The 21,184-nt window shown below is 44.2% G+C and overlaps 1 protein-coding gene across 4 annotated transcripts in view; it reads right to left on the bottom strand.

The window, feature by feature from the left end:
- Positions 1 to 1,210: 1,210 nt before the first annotated feature.
- Positions 1,211 to 21,184, bottom strand: part of mettl22 (methyltransferase 22, Kin17 lysine) — a 53,205-nt gene continuing 33,231 nt past the window's right edge. For 3 of the 4 annotated variants that reach the window (XM_051941310.1, XM_022213470.2, XM_051941311.1), the window contains 5 exons: positions 19,486 to 19,539; positions 14,815 to 14,895; positions 8,412 to 8,514; positions 6,922 to 7,090; positions 1,211 to 1,804 (listed from right to left, as the gene is read on the bottom strand). In XM_051941310.1, the coding sequence (XP_051797270.1) occupies positions 1,757 to 1,804; positions 6,922 to 7,090; positions 8,412 to 8,514; positions 14,815 to 14,895; positions 19,486 to 19,539 (455 nt within the window). In that variant the 3' untranslated portion in view covers positions 1,211 to 1,756. The other variant, XM_051941312.1, reaches the window with a different exon arrangement.

Below are 21,184 nucleotides of genomic sequence, written 5' to 3'. Positions count from 1 at the left end.
AGAGGGAGCTGAGCCGTAAGGCGAAGCTCTCAATTTACCAGTCCATCTACGTTCCAACCCTCACCTATGGTCATGAGCTTTGGGTAGTGACCGAAAGAATAAGATCACGGATACAAGCGGCTGAAATGAGCTTCCTCCGTAGGGTGGCTGGACTCAGCCTTAGAGATAGGGTGAGGAGCTCAGACATCCGGAGGGAGCCCGGAGTAGAGCCGATGCTCCTTTGCATCGAAAGGAGCCAGTTGAGGTGGTTTGGCCATCTAATTCGGATGCCTCCAGGGAGACTTCCTTTGGAGGTTTTCTGAGCACGACCGCCTGGGAGGAGACCCCGGGGTAGACCCACAACTCGCTGGAGGGATTATATATCCCGTCTGGCCTGGGAACGCCTTGGGATCCCCCAGGAAGAGCTGGAGGGCGTCGCTGGGGGGAGGGATGTCTGGAACGACCGGCTTCGCCTGCTGCCTCTGCGACCCGGCCCCGGATAAGCGGAAGAAAATGGATGGACGGACTGTGATGATACAAACAAATATCAAATTTGGGATTTCTCACAACAAGTTTAAGAGTAACATTATGGGCCACACTCTCCTGCCAAAAACAAATTATCTTCTGACATTTTCTCAGTATTTGAGTTGACACATTCCTTCAGTGGAGTTGCCATAAAGGTTTCTGCTCATAATTCTCAGATGTCTGGTGATAAATGAATTCCGACTTTACGTCTTATAAAGCAGTGTAACTGTCTGTCTCTGTGGGTTCTGACTTGTGTGTCTGAAACTTATCACCCTCATGGCTATTGAGGCCTTGTTCAGGTATGTGAAGCTGTAGTAACAAGTCATTTTTGCTCTACAGTGGCACTCTTTGCTGCAGGCACAGTGTCTGTATTTGTTTTCATGCACCACCAGTCAGACAAACACTTCATGAATTCTAAACCTTTCATTCTCTCACCTGTTCTCCTGAAGATGTACAGACTATCCAAATGAACTGATGAAGCTTGTGTTTCTTGACCCAACATACTCTCCCAACAGTGTCTGACCATAAGAGGAGGAAGTTATCATTGAGTGGATGTTTCAGTCAAGTGACAGCCTGAAGACAACCATTTCTAGAGCAAAGTCTTGAGTATCCCCAGTAAATAGTTTCAGGATGACCAGTCAGACCTTCTATCTCAAGATCTTCATAATCACAACTTAGAGAGGAAAGAAACTTAAGATACAAAATGTCATTTTGCATAATTAGTTTAAATATTTAATGTGATGGTTTTCTTTCCAGATTTATTCAAATATACGTTTTACTCATTCAGCACTTTGTTCAGACAGAAAAACAATGAATAAACATCCACATTGAATGCTTTAGGTAGCATGCATCCATAATTATAAACATGTCATTCCATAATTATGAACATGCTAATGAACATGGTATAACATAAAATTTTAATTCAGTCTTGTTTTAAATGAGACTTAATGTACAAACATGTACTGTACAGACAATCAGGCTACTGTAAGTTACCAAAGTCAGAGAACTTCCATCAACTCAAAATGGCTTCAACTACCATTAATCTGATAAGAATGCATAAATCAAGCTTCAAAGTAAATTCTACTAAGTTCAGAAAATGAACCAATAGCTCATTTTTGGCTCGTAAATTTGATCGATTTCATTTTTTAAACTCAAGCTGTTGGATCATACTGTTTGCTAAGTCATGCGAGAGTACTGAAGATTGTTCAGCTGTTATACCAAGATAAGATGAAAGTAGTTAATCTTAACTTGGTCAGGCTTGCTCAGAAGAAAGCGGAGTCGTAGTCACCTTCCAAAGCTCCTGCAGAAATGAATAATGGTTATTAAAAAAATGTTCTTACATGTCTTGAGGGAATTTTTCATTCAAACTATATAGGTGCGTCATCCCACCAAAATTCTTTGTAGTTGCTTGTGGTCTAATTCAAAATCACTTTCCTTAGTTCATGTTTGTTTAATTTCCTATCTTCTTGTTTTCACTGCCAGTTTTTTGTGCCACTGTTGTCCCTCTACCAGTCACCACCAATCAGTCCATCATGTGCACAGGTGCATCTCAAATAATTATAATATTGTGAAAATGTTTTATGTCGAGAAGATGAAAAACACCTGACCCAAAAGTGCAGACGAGCTGAAGACGGCTATCAAAACAACCTACGGTCCTGGCCGACATTATAGACACCTCTGGAATTTTTTCAGAAAATACACCATTTCTCTCAGAAATTGTTGCAATTACAAATGTTTTTGGTATACATTTCCTTCATGCGCATTGAAAAAACACAAAAAAGCAGAAGAAAAAAGGCAAAATGGACCTAATTTATTGCCTAAATTATTAGTACTCAACTCAAAATTTGGTAGCACATCTTTTGGAAGAAATAACTGAAACTAATTGCTTTCTATAACCATCAACAAGCTTCTAACACCTCTCAAATGGAATTTTGGACCACTCTTCTTTTGCAAACTGCTCCAGGTCTCTCAGCTTTGAAGGGTGCCTTCTTGCAACAGCAATTTTTAGATCTCTCCATAGGTATTTAATGGGCTTGAGATCCGGACTCATTGCTGGCCACTTCAGCGCTTTGTCTCCAACCATTTCTTGGTGCTATTTTATGGCATCAAATTTGGGTCAAAAGTCGCGCGCGAGAGAGTTCTACCCCTAAGGTGGAGTCGGATTAAGTGCCTAGGTGTTCTCTGAACAATTGAGTCTTCAATTGTCTCTTAAAAGTAGAAAGGGACTCAGCAGAACGCACAGAGTTTGGTAGTTTGTTCCACCATTTGGGAACAACAGAGGAGAAGAGTCTGGCTAGAGATTTCGAGCCGTGCTGGGCTGGAAGCACCGGGCGTCTCTCACATGCAGAGCGAAGTGGGCATGAAGGGGAGTAGACCTGGATCAGGGAATCCAGGTAGGCTGGGGCCGTTCTTGTAAATGTTTTGTAAGCCAGGAGGACAATTTTGAATTTGATTCTGGCTGCAACTGGAAGCCAGTGAAGGGAGATGAACAGGGGAGTGACATGAGCTCTTTTGGGCTGGTTGGAGACCAGACGTGCTGCTGCATTCTGGATCATCTGTAGAGGTTTGACTGTACATGCAGGGAGACCTGCCAGAAGAGAGTTGCAGTAGTCAATGCATGACATCACAAGAGCCTGAACCAGAAGTTGTGTGGCCTGTTGGGTCAGGAAGGGTCTGATCTTCCTGATGTTGTAGAGGGCATAACGACAAGATCGAGAAACTGAGGCCACGTGAACCTTAAAAGTCAGCTGCTCATCAATCATGACACCCAGGTTTCTGGCTGAGTTTGTGGGCACAAGTAGGCTCGAGTGAAGTTGGACACTGATCTGAGGCTGAACAGATGGACAAGCTGGAAAGATCATGAGTTCGGTCTTAGACAGATTTAGCGGAAGGTTCTGTTCCTTCATCCATGTTGAGATATCAGTCAGAAATGCTGATATCCGAGCTGAAACTGTTGTGTCGTCAGGTGGAAAAGAGAGGAAAAGCTGAGTGTCGTCAGCATAACAGTGGTAGGAGAAGCCATGGGAGCGGATCACTGTACCAAGTGAGGTTGTCACAATTCAGGGGTGTGAACCCAAGCAGCAGGCACAGACAGGTGTGTGAAATTAATAATGATTTAATATCTACAAGAGAGAATAAACAGAAAAACTCCTAATAATTACAACAGGAGGGAAACAAGAGAAGAAGAACACAACTAAACTAACCAAGGGCGGACCCGAAGGCCGAGATAAACTGATAAACAAAACTAAACTAAAATACAGGGAGAGAAAACTCACGAGAGGTCCAGAGTCTGACGGGCAGCAAGATGGGCAAACTGACTGAGTCGAGGGAGAGACGTGGCAAGGGTTGATAACAGTCCAAAGGGGAAATAGTGTCCAGTAAACAGCATACAGGAAACGGGGAACGATGTGCAGGTTTTGGCGGAGTGCATCGTGATCTTGACAGATGAACATGGAACAATGAACCGGCCGTGAACTGTGCAGAGAGGCTGGCTTATATGCTGCAGTGATTGTCAATTCCTGCCAGCTGCGCTCTCCGCACAGCCGTTCATCAATTAGCTGATTGTGTCATCGCACCGGAGCAGGAGGAGCATGACAGTACCCCCTCCTCAAGGTGCGCCTCCTGGCGCACACTGGACTGGTTGGGGTGCCAGCGGGTGACCTCAGGACTGGCAGGGATCTGACAGGGGGAACCGCTACCGGGGCGGCCCGAGGGACGGGCGGGCTGGGTTCGGGTGGGTGGGAGGAACAACGTTGGAGGACAATCTAGGGCTGGACAGGCCGGGGCTGGTCAGGCTGAAGTCGGACAGGCAGAAGGAGCCGCTCTGGAGGGCGGCCTGGGGGCTGGACAGGTCGAGGCAGGACGGCTTGGAACCGGACAGGCTGAGGCAACCGCTCCGGAAGACGGCCCAAGTCCTGGACAGGCTGGGGCTGGAACGGGAACAGACAGTCAGGCCGACGGAGGTCTTCCGGCGGTCAGATTGGGAACCGGCAGTTGAATCGGTTGATGCTTTCTGGAGGCCGGGCTGGGAATCGGCAGTGGGTCTGACGGGAACTCTCCGGGGGCCGGACCAGGAACCGGCAGCTGTGGGACCTTTCCGGGGATCGGGCCGGTGGCCAGGCTGGAAACAGGCAATGGCGGGACCCTTCCGGGGGTCGGGCCAGTGGCTGGACTGGGGACCGGCAACGGCGGGACTTCTCCAGGGGCTGAACTGGAACCGGAGCCGGGGGCCCCTCCGGGGGCGGAGCTGGGGCCAGAGCCGGGGACAGGACTGTAATCAGAGGCTCCTCCGGGGGCAGGACTGGAGTCAGAGGCCCCTCTGGAGTCAGAGGCCCCTCCGGGGGTAGGACTGGAGTCAGAGGCCCCTCCGGGGGCGGAGCTGGAAACGGCGGCCCCTCCGGGGGCGGAACTGGAACCGGCAGCCCCTCCGGGGGCGGAACAGGCAACCCCTCCGAGGGCAGAACTGGAACCAGGGCCGGGACCCCCTCTGGGGGCAGAGTGGGGGCCTGGACTGGGGAATAACTGGACTGGACTTGAACTGGAGTGGACAATGGCTGACCTGGACTAGAGCTGGATGGAACCGGATTGGACCTGAACTGGACTGGTTTAGTAATGGACTGGACAAAAACTGAACTGGACTTGAGTCGGACTGAATGGACTGGAGGGTCAGAAGGGACAGAAGGGACTGGAGGGACAGAAAGAACAGGAGGGCCTGGAGGGACAGAAGGAACTGAATGGACAGGAGGGACTAAAAGGATTAGATGGACCAAAAGGACATAAGGGACAAGAGGGATAGGAGGAACAAATAAGGACTGGAGGGACAGGACAGGGGAGACCACTCCTGCAGGGGAACCACAGGGTGTTGAAGTGGCCACTGCAGGAGGACCACTCGATGTTAAGGTGGCACAAGGTCTCGGCAGGTGTTGGGGGGAGGCAGGACACCCTACCAAGCAGGAGGCAGGACGCCTCACCAAGGCCGCGGAGGAGACAGGACGCCTCACCAAGGCCACGGGGAAGGCGGGACGCCTCACCGAGGTCGTGGAGAAGGCGGGATGTCTCACCGAGGCCGTGGAGAAGGTGGGACGCCTCGACAAGGACACGGAGGAGGTGGGACGCCTCGACAAGGACACGGAGGAGGCGGGACGCCTCGAAAAAGACACGGAGGAGACGGAACGCCTCGACAACGATACGGAGGAGGCGGGGCGCCTCCCCAAAGCTGCAGCGGAGGCGGCCACCTTTTCAGTGAAAAAGGAGGCAAACATTTCTGGAGTCAGCTCAGTGGACGGCTGAGCAGCTGGAGGAGAAAGCAAGGAGTTGAATGCCATAAACAGTTTTCTGGAATCTGAAGCTGCACAGATCTTGTTCTGATAAAAAGCTTTCTTTGCAGACTGCAAGCAGGAGGTAAAGGAAGCAAGTTTCTGTTTGTATGAGGACAAATCAGTGGGTTTTTGGGATTTACGCCACTTTCTTTCTGCTGCCCTGAGTCCAGTTCTTTGTTCTCTCAGAACTTCAGAGAGCCATGGACTTGGTTGTTTTATCTTGGCTGGTTTGGACACCAGGGGGCAGAGTTTGTCCAAAGAGGATGCCAGAGAGGAACAGAGTGTTTCAGTAGCCTCATTAACAGGAAGTGAGGAGAAGTGTGAGTGGTCAGGCATGACAGAGCTCACCTCCTCAGACAGCTGAGTAGGAGCACAGGAGACAGGAGCAGTTACGAGTCAGCACCAAGTCAAGGACTTTACCAGCTTTGTGGGTGGGAGGAGACGGAGCCAGTACAAGTGCAAAAGAGGAGATGAGTGCCAAAAAGTCATGTGCCTGAGGTCTGTCAATGTGAATGTTCATGTCTCCCATGACAATCATTATTTGGTGAATAACTGCAATAAATGTGATAAACACAGTGTGTGCACCTTTTAAAAGATTTTAGGTAAAATAAACAGGCCACAACAATATCTTACTGGTAAATGTATTGTGATATATTTCCTTAAACTCTTCCCAAAGAGATAGAACGTAATAGAGCAATACAGCACAGCTTAATTATTAATAGTATTTTGTTCTGATGAGCATCACCGTAAACACAGTAGGGTCCATCACTGGCTGCAATGTTGCGATCACATTACCCATTACCATAAAATAAGCCACACAATGTTATTCTTATGTGCTCCAAGAGTATCATACAATAAAAGCAAGTGCAGTATCATCTTTTGTGGAGCAAAACACACTTATGGTGCATTACTGTGAACAGGGCATGACAGTATGATGCTGGCAACAGTGTGGTACCTTAAAGAGACTATGACAAGCATATAATGTAGGAGCTATATTCAGAATTTAGATTAAAATCAGGTTAGACATAAACGGCTCAGTTTGTTTAAAGTTAAACAATAAATACAGTCCACAAGAGGATATAGTAAGTGTTTCTCTTACCAGCTGTTCTATGCGTTCGTACAGTAGAAACTGTGCAAAGTTCGAAGGGAGCTGTTCCACCTTGAAGCAGCAATACCCATCCACCAGGTCCTTGAGTTGGGACAGACAGTGTCTGAAATGATGGTAAGCCTCACAAGAAATATCCATGTGCCGTAGGGTGAAGTTCATCCTTGTAAGACATTGAGGCACAGCAAGATACCTGATTATTGCTTGAACTCAGAGCTGAAAATGCATCCCACAAGAAACATAACAGAAAGTTTGCTTGACATACATCAACAAACTTAAGCATGACAACAGGATTGGGAAAGATCACAGAAAATATCCTCGCAAGTATTTAAACATTGCCAGTCTTATGCTGCAGTGTTTTTGTCAAATACATTTTATTGTGGCTGCTTGCGATCAAGTGACTCAACAGAAGTGAGTGTAAAATAAAGTAGAATAGAAAGCCTTTATTGTCATCGTTTTAAGGATAGAATGAGAATAGGAGCCCCATTCCTGCTTGGTGCATTAGAGTTAAAAAGGTATACATTAGATTACATTTGATAAAATTTGACTGGATAAATACTTTATTACTTCCTATGGGGAAATTCAAAGGTTCCAGCAGTACCCACACGATAGCTAAAAGGTTTGCAAAAATACAGTTAACAGAATATAATGTCAAAAGTCCGGCATATTACAGGATATACAATTTAAGGTGCATGATCAATGTGCTGTACAGTTCCTAGCTCCATTCCCCTCCTGGTGGAGTTGAAGAGCTCCATGGCTCTAGGGAGGAATCATCTCCTCAGTCTGTCAGTGGAGCAGGACAGTGACAGCAGCCCATCACTGAAACTGCTTCTCTGCTTGGAGATGATGCTGTGCAGAGCCCATTGAAATGAAATGTCGCTCAACTGTCAAATGATTCAAAACTGTATCACCTCTCAATACTCATTATTTCTAAGTTGAACAATGGGGTATCGGAAAAAAACTGTTTAGATCTACTATATTAATTATTATTACAGACCCCAAATTAAGGCCTTTTATTTTCAGTATAGTTGTTCTGAAGTATTTGGTTTTTATTGCACATAAGATGGATCACTCCACTTGTCAAGTATTAGAAGTAATATAATTATTAAGAGGTAATATATTTCTGAATCATTTGACATGCAGTGTTGTACTCACTTCTGTTGTATACTGCATATTCAACTCAATGTGGCCGTTTGTGTCAATCACTGCTGGCTGTCCTTACAGAGTAGATTTCCAATATAGCAGAAGACTGCAACTTTACGATTGTTATTTACAAAATTTAATCTTTCCTGCTGTTCAATGACATTCCACAAGCTGTGGTACAAAACTAGCTTAAACAGAACATAAATATATCTACAAAAAATGACTTTCCAGAATATGCTTAAAGGAATGCTGATGGCATTACACAAGTCCCTCAAGTAAAATCTGTTCTTCAGAATAACAGCTATTTTCTTTGGCTACTTTTAAATACATTATTGCCATACCTTTTCTCTATGGAGAGAAAAATTGTGCAGGTGTGATTAAAGTTGCTGCAGAGTTGATAGAGTGTTCGGAAAAGGCCGTCTGTCAGATCATCATCATAGCAAACTGGTGACACAAAAACAATTAATATGACTGTCAGTATGTGTTTTTGCATTGTATGAAGTGATTTACACAGCAGCTCCAAGGGCGAAACTTAAAACAGCAATTACTTTAAGTCTTGCTACAGCAATGTACTGACTATTCATGAAGTTAAGTTACTTTGAAATGTTAATCTGAATAGACTGTACATCTTTAACTGTGTATTCCCTCTCTGGCTCAAGTAAAGTTTGTTTCTAATATGCGGTTATTGGCCCAACAAACCTGTTCAGCGTATATTGCTGTTGCTCTATGCACATTACTGTTGTTGTTACAATTGTCGTTATTACTGCTGTAGAATTGTAAGCATCTATATTATGACCATTTTAATAGCATAACTACAACAGCCAGGCTGACAGACCTCACTTCATGACAACCTCTATTATTTAACTGCATTAAAAACATTAAGTTTGGGTCCAGAAATCCTTCTAACAACAGGGAGGAAAGGATCCCAGGTACTCACAGGATGTCCCTCCACCTCTTCGGATCAACTGATAAAATAAATATGGACCAGATCTCTCAAATTCTGGGAAAAGACCTCTGTTTTGACATGGTAAACTCGAAGCAGGATAATAAATTAATCTGAGTTTTGGAGAAAAAAAAACACTTACAAGAGCTTAAGTTTAGTTTGTTGCCAAGAGTATTTTCTTTGAGTTCATTAAATACTTGCATCAGACAGCAGCAAGATCCATGTGAGTATCTCCAAAATGACAGAGTTGTGCACTTTTATACACTTTGAAAAACAGCAGTAACTTTAATAGTGACTTTGAATTATAAATGATCCCTAACATGTAGACAGGATTGATCAAGATCTAACAGCAAGTCATACAGTGCACACATTAGGACATTTTTGTTTATTGGTAGGTAGTAGTGAAAATATGTCCAAAGACAGAATTTTCAGTGTAAAGGAAACTATAAATAAATTCATCTTAGTTAATTTTGACAGTTTTATGAGCTGTTGTTATTTAAGATTGTGTCTTTTCTTAAATGATTGCATTACTATGCAAAATACATCACTTGTTGCAATGTTTAACCTCGTGTGTCTGACAAATATCGCTTATGTATGGGACTCCTCTCCATCACTGAGGTGGGGGTATTTCTGAAAGAAACTAAAGAGAGAGAGAGTTGCAAACAAATACACATGGAGAGACAATAGTAACTTCATTATTTAGGTTAGAGTATACATTATCCTTGACGTGGAGAAAGGTACGATCCAGATCTAACAGCAGATCACACTGTGTACTGTTCTTCATCTGAGACAGGTTAGCTGTCCAACAAAGTCAACAGTTTTTTTAGCTGCAATTTAATATTTTGTCACATTACATTGGCTCTGAGTCCTGAACTTTCAGTTTCATTGTTAAAGAAATCAGAGATAATATTTGGACCCTTTGATCAGCTGCAACTAGTTTAGTTTTAGTCGGTTATTGCATTGATATGTATTACACACCACCCAGTGTATTGTTTAGTTTTGTGCAAATGACAAATATCGCATTTATATTGCATCTCTCTCAAACGCTGTGTGTGTGTGTGTCAGAATGCAGCCGTAAGGAACAAGAACAGAAAAGTGACTTACGTCTGAATGACTAGAATGATGTCACATTAACGGATTGATGAAATTCGCAGTGTTTCATGCACTGTCTGAGAAGGGCTTGAGGTGTCTGATTACCTTTGGTTCACTCTCTTGTATTTATCATCTTGTTATTGATTTTCTGCATTTTTGTAACTCATGGCTGATGTTTTCTGTTTTTGCTGCTCTAGTTTTTTCTATAACCGCTAACTAACTGCTTATTTCCTGTTTCCTTTTGTGTAGCCTGCATTTAAGAACACCAGGCAGTGCAGCAATCATAAAAGACTGTTCGCTACGCAATCCTTGCCTGCCACTCTAGGAGTTCAGGAGAGTGTTGCCTCATTTAGCATAAGAAGAGCAAGAACAAAACCACAATTCAGGTTGACAAGTGAATCTCGAGAATTAGATTTTAATTAAGCACCAGATGCAAACTGGCAACAAAAAGCAGCCTGGAAATTTGCTGCCACACGGTCCAAATTTTGATTCAGTAATTTTAAATTGAAACATGTTTTCCAATCAATTAATCATCAATTTATAAAGACACAATCTGCTCATTTTGTTTGTACTTGGCTACAATGTAAACTGATGAAAAAGCATTTCCCATGGTTCTCCTGTTTTGTTATGTGTCTTCTTCTTCTTTTCCTTTTGGCTTTTCCCTTCAGGGGTCGCCACAGCGAATCAATTTCCTCCATCTAACCCTGTCTTCTGCATCCTCTTCTCTCACACCAACTACCTTCATGTCCTCTTTAACCACATCCATAACCAAACCCCCCCCCCCCCCCTTGTTTTCCTCTAGGCCTCCTGCTTGGCAGTGGGAAACTCAGCATCCCTCTATCAATATATTTACTATCTCTCCTCGGGACATGTCCGAACCATCTCAGTCTGGCCTCTCTGACTTTATCTCCAAAGGCTCTAACATGTGCTGTCCCTCTGATGTACTCATTCCTGATCCTATTCATCCTGGTCACTCCCAAAGAGAACCTCAGAATCTTCAGTTCTGCTACCTCTAGCTCTGCCTCTTGTCTTTTCCTCAGAGACACTGTCTCCAGACCAAACAACATGGCTGGTCTCACCACAGTTTTGTAAACCTTTCCTTTCATTTTAGCTGAAACTCTTCTATCACACATCACACCCGACACTTTTCTCCAGCTGTTCCAGCCTGCCTGTACACGCTTCTTCACCTCTTTTCCACACTCTCCATTGCTCTGGACTGTTGACCCCCACCTTCTTGATCTTTTCTCCCTGTAATCTCACTCTTCCACTTGGGTCCCTCTCATTCACACACAGATACTCCGTCTTACTGCGGCTAACCTTCATTCCTCTCCTTTCCAGGGCAAACCTCCACGCCTCTAGCTTCTCCTCCACCTGTTCCCTGCTCTCACTACAGATCACAATGTCATCTGCAAACATCATAGTCCATGGAGACTCCTGTCTAATCTCGTCTGTCATCCTGTCCATCACCATAGCAAACAAGAAGAGGCGCAGAGCTGATCCCTGATGTAGTCCCACCTCCACTCCTCTGTCACACCTACAGCACACCTCACCACTGTCTTACAGTCCTCATACATGTCCTGCACCACTCTAACATACTTCTCTGCCACTCCAGACTTCCTCATACAAAACCACAGTTCCTCTCTGGGCACCCTGTCATAAGCTTTCTCCAGATCTACAAAGACACAATGCAGCTCCTTCTGACCTTCTCTGCACTTCTCTATCAACATCCTCAAAGCAAATATTGCATCTGTTGTACTCTTTCTTGGCATGAAACCATACTGCTGCTCACAGATGTTCACCTCTGCCTTTAGCCTAGCTTCAACTACTCTTTCCCATAGCTTCATCATGTGGCTCATCAGCTTTATTCCTCTGTAGTTGCCACAACGCTGCACATCTCCCTTGTTCTTAAAGATGGGCACCAGCACACTTCTCCTCCATTCCTCTTCTCACTATCTAAGATCCTGTTGAACAACCCAGTCAGAAACTCTACTGCTACCTCTCTGAGACACTTCCATACCTCCACAGGTATATCATCAGGACCAAGTGCCTTTCCACTCTTCATCCTCTTCAATGCCCTCCTCACTTCATCCTTACTAATCTTTGCTACTTCCTGGTCCACAACAGTCATCTCTTCTACTCTTCGTTCTGTGTCATTTTCCTCATTCATCAACTCTTCAAAGTACTCTTTCCATCTTCCCATCACACTATTGGCACCTGTCAACACACATCCATCCTTATCCTTTATCACCCTAACCTGCTGCACATCCTTCCCATCTCTGTCTCTCTGCCTTGCCAACCTGTACAGATCAGTCTCTCCCTCCTTACTGTCCAACCTAGCATACAAGTCATCGTAAGCCCCTTGTTTGGCCTTTACCACCTCTACTTTCACCTTACGCTGCATCTCCCTGTACTCCTGTCTACTCTCTTCAGTCCTCTCAGTGTCCCACTTCTTCTTAGCTAACCTCTTTCTCTGGATCTACTCCTGCACCTCCTCATTCCACCACCAAGTCTCCTTATCTCCTTTCCTACCAGATGACACACCAAGTACTCTCTGACCTGTCTCCCTGATCACAGTTGTCCAGTCATCTGGAAGCACCTCCTGACCATAGGCTATACCCTGCACTCATCACACACCATCTCCTGCATGCCGTTTTCTGGACTCGAGCCCCCCTTTGGAATATTACCTGCTCCCCTGCCCTTGCCACGTTCTCTCCATCTGCTCCCTCCGTTCTGTCTGCTTCCGCCTTCTGCAGCCTGGACACTCAGTGAGTCTCCCTTCCCCGTAATTTAGTTTTGTTTTATATTTAGTTAAACTCGGCCTTTGGGTCCACCTTTAGTTTCGTTTAGTTTAGTTTAGTTTAATTTTCCTCCCCGTTATTCCCCTCTGGCTTTCTTTATTCAGTATTTTCTGTTCTGTCAAATTCTCTTTTTTTTTTTCATTAAATCGTTATTAATTTCACCACCATGTCTATGTCTGCTGCTTGGGTTCATACACCAGATCGTGACAGTGTGCTCCTACCTCCACTCTTATAGGTCACCCTATGTTCCTGCCTCTTCTGGAAGAAAGTATTCACTACAGCCATTTCCATCCTTTTTGCAAAGTCAACCACCATCTGTCCTTCTGCGTTCCTCTCCTGGATACCAAACCTGCCCATGACCTCCTCATCATCTCTGTTTCCTGCACCAACATGTCCATTGAAGTCTGCACCAATGACAACTCTCTCACTTCTAGGGATGCTCTGCATCACTTCATCAAGGTCCAACCAGAATTTCTCCTTCTCCTCCACCTCACATCCTACCTGTGGAGCATACCCACTAACAACACTGAACATCACACCTTCGATTTCTAGCTTCAGGCTCATCACTCGATCTGACACTCTTTTTACCTCCAGGACATTCCTAACAAACTCTTCCTTCAAGATAACTCCTACTCCATTTCTCTTCCTATCTACACCATGATAGAACAACTTGAACCCTGCTCCTAAACTTCTAGCTTTACTACCTTTCCACCTGGTCTCCTGGACACACAGTATGTCCGCCTTCCTCCTCTGCATCATGTCAACAAGTTCTCTATCTTTTCCTGTCATAGTTCCAACATTCAAAGTCCCTACTCTCAGTCCTAGACTCTTGGTGTTCCTCTTCTCTCTCTTCCTACGAACACACCTTCCTCCCCTCCTTCTTCGACCAACAGTCGTCCATTTTCCACCGGCACCCTGTAGGTCGACAGCACCGATGGCGGTCGTTGTTAACCCGGGCCTCGACCGATCCGGTATGGAAGTCATACATTTGATTCGCATGTTTGATTTGGCCAAAGTTTTACGTTGGATCCCCTTCCTGACACAACCCTCTGTATTTATCCGGGCTTGGGACCAGCACAATAAGACACTGGCTTGTGTCCCCTTGCGGCTACATTCCTGTTTTGTTATGTGTACAGTAAACAAATTATGCATTACTGAATGTTACTGTGTGATGATGAAATAAATCAGAGCACAATACATCATTCATATGAACAAGTTGGACTTCATTCAAGTATTTATTGCTATAATACAAGGAACAGAATGAATAGCAAGTATGCAATGTTTTAAATAGCAACTATTAAGTCAAATTAGGTGATCACTACACTAATTTAACATTGAATTTTTCCTTATGCACACAAGGATTGGTGGGGAATTTAGATTAATTTGCACTTTAACCAAACACAAACCAATGCAAATGAACAGACTGTATTTTTAATAATTTGTTCATCAACAAACATGTTGCGTTAGTTTGAATTTGGTGCATCAAATTAGGGCAGCTTGACAGCAAATTCTCAGGCTGCTGTTTGTTGTCAGTTTGTCCCTGCAAGGTACTTTAGGAAAGGTTTTTGCAGAGAGAATAATTCACAACAAAAACCAGCTTTCTAAAAATGCTACCTTTTGACTAGGACCTCAAATGCATCGGAGTTCACCCAAAACTGATGTTTTTCCTGTGTATTTTGAGAACGGAATATGGGAAAAGAGGACGGGACTTCACTTTTGGCCAGTAATGGTTGCACAACCAAACACCAATCTGTGACTTCACTACATGCAACAAGACAAAATTTATCAAGCCAAGACATTATTTTTCAACCATAATACATTTTAAGTTCATTCTCAATTTCACATTGTAATGATTGTTTCAGCTCAATGACAAAGAAAAGAAGTGGTATACTTATCAGATTCAAAACTTACTGTCAGCAGCAATGATGAAGCTAGTGTTGTTATGAAGATCAGCTACTTCCTCTTCTGTCCAACTGAACTCCATATCAGCATCTACAAAGATGAAACAAATGGTAAGACGGGCATTTTTTTATAGTCAGAAAATTTTAATTCCTAATACAGCAGCAACTCATACACCCAAACTGAGGTCAAACGGACCAATGTTTCAAACCAAGAATGAAAACTGCTGTCTCTTTTTGATGTTACTACTATTACTATGCATTTTGTCCACTTTAACATAGTCTGCTTACCCAGGTGTAATCCTCCTGTATGAGCCTGCCATTTCCTCTGCGTATTTCATGGGGCATTCTTTTTGAGGGATTTTTTTTCCTCCCAACTGTCACAAAATGCTGCTTTTTTTTTTGCTCAGGGTACAATTCATATCATACTACTGTGAGGTCTTGAGCTGTGCCCTTAGATTGCTTCTGATTTGATGCGATATTAATAAAACAAGGGTCATTTTGTTTGGATATTCAGATCTCTCTGTCCTTCTTTCAGCCTGTGTGTGTCTGGGAGTATAAATGACACTAGAACAGGTGGAGCTCTGGGACTAGTCCAAATGAAGCTCAAAGATTGGGCCAGTCAGTGACATCAGCCTTTTTTTAATTTGCGGCAGACATCCTTCTCCTCTTTCCTCACCTATTTCACTCCCAACCATCAGCAAGCCAAGTCTGTGGATTTTCGTGAATTTTAATGCTAGTACCATGGTTCCACAATTGCTATTATGAACGTTTTGTGGCAGAGATGATTTTGGAGTGAGCTTTGCATAGCAAATTTATTTTCTGATTGGATGAATGTCTGTATATATACAGCGCGCTCCATAATTATTGGCACCCCTGGCTAAGATGGGTTGAAAGCCTTAAAATAAATTACATTTTTATTGCAGAAGCATACTTTCACACTGAAATTTGTAGAAAAATGTATTGTAAGAGAAGATTAGGTGCCGTTTTGTTGGCAAAGTTTTAACATCAGGGATGCTAATAATTGTGGCACACGTGATTTGATGTAAAAGAATTAATTCTTAATGTATGATTTTTCCGCACTGAATAAATGCACTTGAATTAAAGGTTGGATTTTCCTCTTTTTGTTCATTGTGGTCCTATATTATTTAGAAAAAAAACTGAATTTATTAGAAGCTAAAGAACACATGTTAGCCAGGGGTGCCAATAATTATGGAGGGCGCTGTAGATACTTGTAAACACAAGAACTTCAGCAGTTAAGCAGAAGTGACAAGCCCTATTTGTTTGCATCTGTTTTCTTATCTAGTTTATTAGCAAGGTTAGAGGCTTGTCTATTGTTTAATGCTTGTTTTTGTAATTGAAGTTTTAGTGGTAAAACTGAAGTTCTGTATGTGTGCTTTTTTTTCTGGGATTGCTCTACTCCAAAAAAGAATTATGCTACGTTCACACTGCTGGCTCAAGTGACCCAAATCCGATTTTTTTGCCCCTATGCGACCTGCATCTGATCTTTTCATGACAGTCTGAACGACACAGATCCCATTTTTTCAAATGTGACCCAGGCCACTTGGATATGTGGTCCTAATTCCGATATGTATCGGATCTTTTGCCATGCGACTTCAGTCTGAACGGCCAGGTCACATTTATCCAACCTATACGTCATTGGTACATGACAAACGTCACTATTCTGCATTCAAGCAAAACACGTCTTTGGACTGCCGAAGCCGTGTGTCTTGCCGTGAGAGTGTTAAAAAGAGGCGCTCACATATGTACATAAAGGTCGCCCTTATCATTCGAAAATTCTGAATGAAGTCCGCATCTGTGAAGATGCGGACTTCATTCAGAATTTTCGAATGATAAGGGCGACCTTTATGTACATATGTGAGCGCCTCTTTTTAACACTCTCACGGCAAGACACACAATAACATCACTATCCCACCACTCCTCGCTGCGACTCCGCACCCACACAGTTCGCTGGACAGACGTTGCTGCCACTGCCCCGCAAAACGCCGGGGCCAAAATCCTGGTCTCTTCCTTTTTGACCTTCTCCTTAAAACGATTATGTTATAAATATGCTGTTAGCGTCCATGTTTACTTCCGTAAACACTGAACACGCTCTCTGCGTGTGTCGTTGTTGTGTCCTCTTCTGCGCATGTGGGAACATTTTGGGTTGTGTGAGGTTCACACAGGAGATCACATACAAGTCGCATTTAATTGGAAATGTGAACGAACTCGCAAAAAAATCCAATTTTACAAAAAAATCAGAATTGAGCATTAAGCCCTGCAGTCTGAACGTAGCCTTAAGCTTCTTCTCTGAACAGTGATTTGCAATGTGTAGCTGACCTTTATTGGGAGTGGGCAAAAGTGGGGGAGCACACCACATGTTATGTCCAGATTTCCCCTTGATTCAGGTCATAGCATGGCATGGCACCTTTTAACCTGGGCTAGATCCCGAAAAGTGCTTTACTATGCGTTTCTGATTCACCATTTCACACACTAATAACAATGGCAGGAAAACTGTAATGCACAGTGCTCCTCTGCCAGAAATTTTGGGCTGAACATCTTACCCTAAATACAGTGGGGAAAATAAGTATTGAACGCGTCAACTTTTTTCTCATCACATTTATTTCCAAAGATGCAATTCAAACAAAATTTCTACCAGACATTGATATTAACTCAAATAATCCACACATGAAAAGAAATCATGACATTCAAGTCCATGAATAATGATTATGTGGAATTAAGTACAATAACACAGGAAAAAAGTATTGAACACACCATGGAAAGGCTGTATACTTTGGCAAGGAAATGCACCATACCACCTGAAATCTGTCAATAATTATTACTTGAACTTCCAATTAGTGCAAACCAACATCAGCTGGGCTAGAGCAAATTGATGGTCCTGTAAAAAAGGTCGTTTTTTCACCAAGCAGTTAAATACGACACACCTCATGATGGGTAAAGGCAAAGAGTTCTCTGAAGACATTCGCAACCTGATTGTTGCTCAGCATCAGAATGGAACTGGTTACAGACTTGTATCAAAGCACCTGAATATTCCAGTCAGCACTGTTGGGGCCATTATTCGCAAGTGGAAGAAGCACCACCTTACCATCAACAGGCCACGCACAGGAGGTCCTTGCAAGATTTCTGACCAGGGAGTCAGAAAGATAGTCAGACTCGGTACTCAACTACCCAAGGATCACCCTGAAAGTGCTCCAGAAAGACTTGGAGGCAGCAGGTACAATTGTTACAGAGAAAACGATAGGCAATGCACTCCACCACCATGGCCTCTATGGATGCTCAGCCCACAAGACTCCATTCCTCAAGAAAAGACATGTTGAAGCTTGTTTAAAGTTTGCTAAACAGCATCTTGACAAGCCTGTAGAATACCGGGAGAATGTGTCAGGTCAGATAAGACCAAAATTGAACTTTTCGGCTGTCATACTACATACCATGTTTGGAGGAGAAATGGCACTGCACATCACCCAAAAAACACTATACCAACAGTGAAGTTTGGAGGTGGAAGCATCATGGCATGGGGTTGTTTCTCATCTCATGGTATTGGCAAACTTCATATAATTGACGGAGCAATGAATGGAGCCATGTATCGGGAAATTCTTGATATGAATCTGCTGCCATCCACCAGGATGATGAAGATGAGACGTGGCTGGACCTTCCAGCAGGACAACGATCCAAAGCACACGGCAAAGTTGACTCTCAAATGGTTTCAAAAAAGAAAATCAATCCGTTAGAATGGCCTAGTCTATCACCTGACTTAAATACAATTGAACATTTGTGGAAAGAACTAAAGAAAAGGGTTCACCAGAGGACACCAAAGAATATTCAAGATTTAAAGACAATCTGTGGAGAGGAATGGGCTAAAATCACACCTGAGCAGTGTGAGCGATTAGTTAAAACATACAAGAAGCGTCTGGAAGCTGTCATTGCAAACAAAGGCTTCTCCACCAAGTATTAGATGAGTCTCAGTTAACGTGTTCAATACTTTTTTCCTGTGTTATCGCACTTAATTCCACATAATCATTATTTATGGACCTGAACGTTGTGATTTCTTTTCATGTGTATTTGAGTTAATATCAATGTCTGGTAGAAATTTTGTTTGAATTGCATCTTTGGAAATAAATGTGATGAGAAAAAGTTGACGCGTTCAATACTTATTTTCCCCACTGTATATAAATGTGTTGAAACAAAATAGGGCTGGACCCGAACATTCGGTCGTGACGGTGGTATCCGGATATTGATATCCGAATATTCGCCGCCGCCACCCATTTGTGCACCAAAACCCTCCAGTGTTGCTGAATTAAAAAAAATTCTGCACAGAAGAGTGGGCCAAAATATCTCCACAGATGTGAAAGACTCATTGACAGGTATAGAGAACGCTTGATTTTAGTTGTTGCTGCTGAGGGTGGCCCAACCAGTTAGCAATTACTTTTTCACAATGGGCCAGCCAGCTTTGAATGTTTTTTTTTATAATAAAAAAATCATCATTTAAAAACTGCCTTTTGTGTCTACTTGAGTTATGTTTGATATTTACATTTACTTGATGAGCTCAAATATTAAAGTTTTGAAAATATGCAAAAAAAAAAAAGAACTCAAGAAGGGGGCAAATATTTTTTGACTGCACCGTATATTCATAGCAGGTTGGTTATGTATAATATGTGTCTGTTACCTGTACAAAGGCCATGCTGAAGCCAGTCCAGCTTTCTTACTTTCACCTCCCCACCTGGTAATGAGAAAAGATAGTATTAGGCCTGTGTTATAATGTCAGAAGCTTATCTTTTCTTTTGTAAATTGATAAACAACATTTTATAAATGAACATTTAAATAAAACAAATCAATAACCAATTGACTGCGTCAAACATGAGAAATCCTACGAATAAATGGCAAGGTAGCTGTCACGCCCCTCTGGCTGCAGCGAGCCGGCTCGTCAGCCGAATGACTTATGGCTGTGTGGAGCAACACAGCCGGAGCTAGTCAGTAATCAGTGCAGCTAAAGCCTGGCACTCTCCACCACACTGACGCTGCATTATTGACTCACACTCCCCGCCATGCCATGCCCTCTGCTACCTGCTCCACGGCGTTTGCCGTCTCGAAACGTCACCTCCTGGACTCTGCTTCCCCCCTGGATTGTTTGACGCTACGCCCCCGCACCTCGGACTCCGTTGCTTCCCCCCCGGATAACCTTGCCAGCTCCCGGCCATCATCTCATTCCCCGCCTGCTCTGCCTGTTCAGCCTTCCCCGTCCTCCATAACCCGGACTTTCAGTAAGCCACTTTCCCCTCATTCTAGTTGGGTTTATGTTTAGTTTTATCTCAGCCTCCGGGTCCGCCCTTTGTTTAGTTTCGTTCTGTTTTATTTAATTGTTTACCTTGGCCGTCTGGTCCTCCCTTAGTTGGTTTAATTCAGTTTAGTTTTTTCCCTCCTGCTCTCTCCCCTCCTGCTTGTTTTAATATGTGTCTTATTTTGTCTGTTTTCTTTTATTAAATAATTATTAATTTACCCTCCTGCCTACGCCTGCTGCATGGGTTCACACACCCCGAATCGTGACAGAATAATGCAGCCACCCAAGAACCCAGCAGGCATTCCGGTTCCTAGAAGCCCCATGGACATTTTTTTTGAAGCCCGTGAGGCATTTTGTTAGAGAACTTTATTCCCAGGAAGACCGGTGGAGGAATGCGCCTGGGCAGAATACCAGAGACAAAGCTGTGCTGGAGGGGCGCAGAAGGGCTGCGAAGAAGCCATGGTTAGCTCCACACATTCCTCGCGACCTTCAGAAATTTCTGAATACCCCCTGACCAACCTGTCCGGTTCCCTGCGACACTCCTCCAACAGCCCACGTGTTCCTGGGCCCCCGCGAGCCAGTCATCATAAAGGCTGGCCGCCGTAAACGCGACTCCCGAAGACGACGAAGCTCCCCTACTCTTGTCCCTGAGGAGCTCTACGCCACCTCACCTGCGGTGCTTGAGGGGCCCCGTGCCACCTCGCCTGCTGTGTTAGAGGGGCCAGATGCATCCTCACCTTTTGAGCGGGTCGATGCTGCCACTAGTTTCGAGCAGATCGATGCCGTCTCATTTCCCACTGAGGTGAGACCCCGTGTCGCCTTACTCCCTGCCAAGGAGAGGCCCCGTGTCGCCTTACTCCCTGCTGAGGAGAGGCCCCGTGTCGCTTCACTCCTGGCTGAGGAGAGGCCCCGTGCCGTGTCCCTCTCTCCTGTTCCTGTGGGGGCCATCGCCCCAACTCCTGTCCATAGGGGGACCATTGCCCCGACTCCTGTCCATAGGGGGCCCATTGCCCCGTCTCCGGTTCCTGTGGGGCCCATTGCCCCGTCTCCGGTTCCTGTGGGGCCCATTGCCCCGTCTCCGGTTCCT

This window comes from Acanthochromis polyacanthus, chromosome 21 (genome assembly GCF_021347895.1).
Source record: "Acanthochromis polyacanthus isolate Apoly-LR-REF ecotype Palm Island chromosome 21, KAUST_Apoly_ChrSc, whole genome shotgun sequence".
Classification (NCBI taxonomy): Eukaryota; Metazoa; Chordata; class Actinopteri; family Pomacentridae; genus Acanthochromis; species Acanthochromis polyacanthus.
Note: the sequence above shows the minus strand (reverse complement) of the source record. Positions and strands in the feature narration are given on the sequence as shown.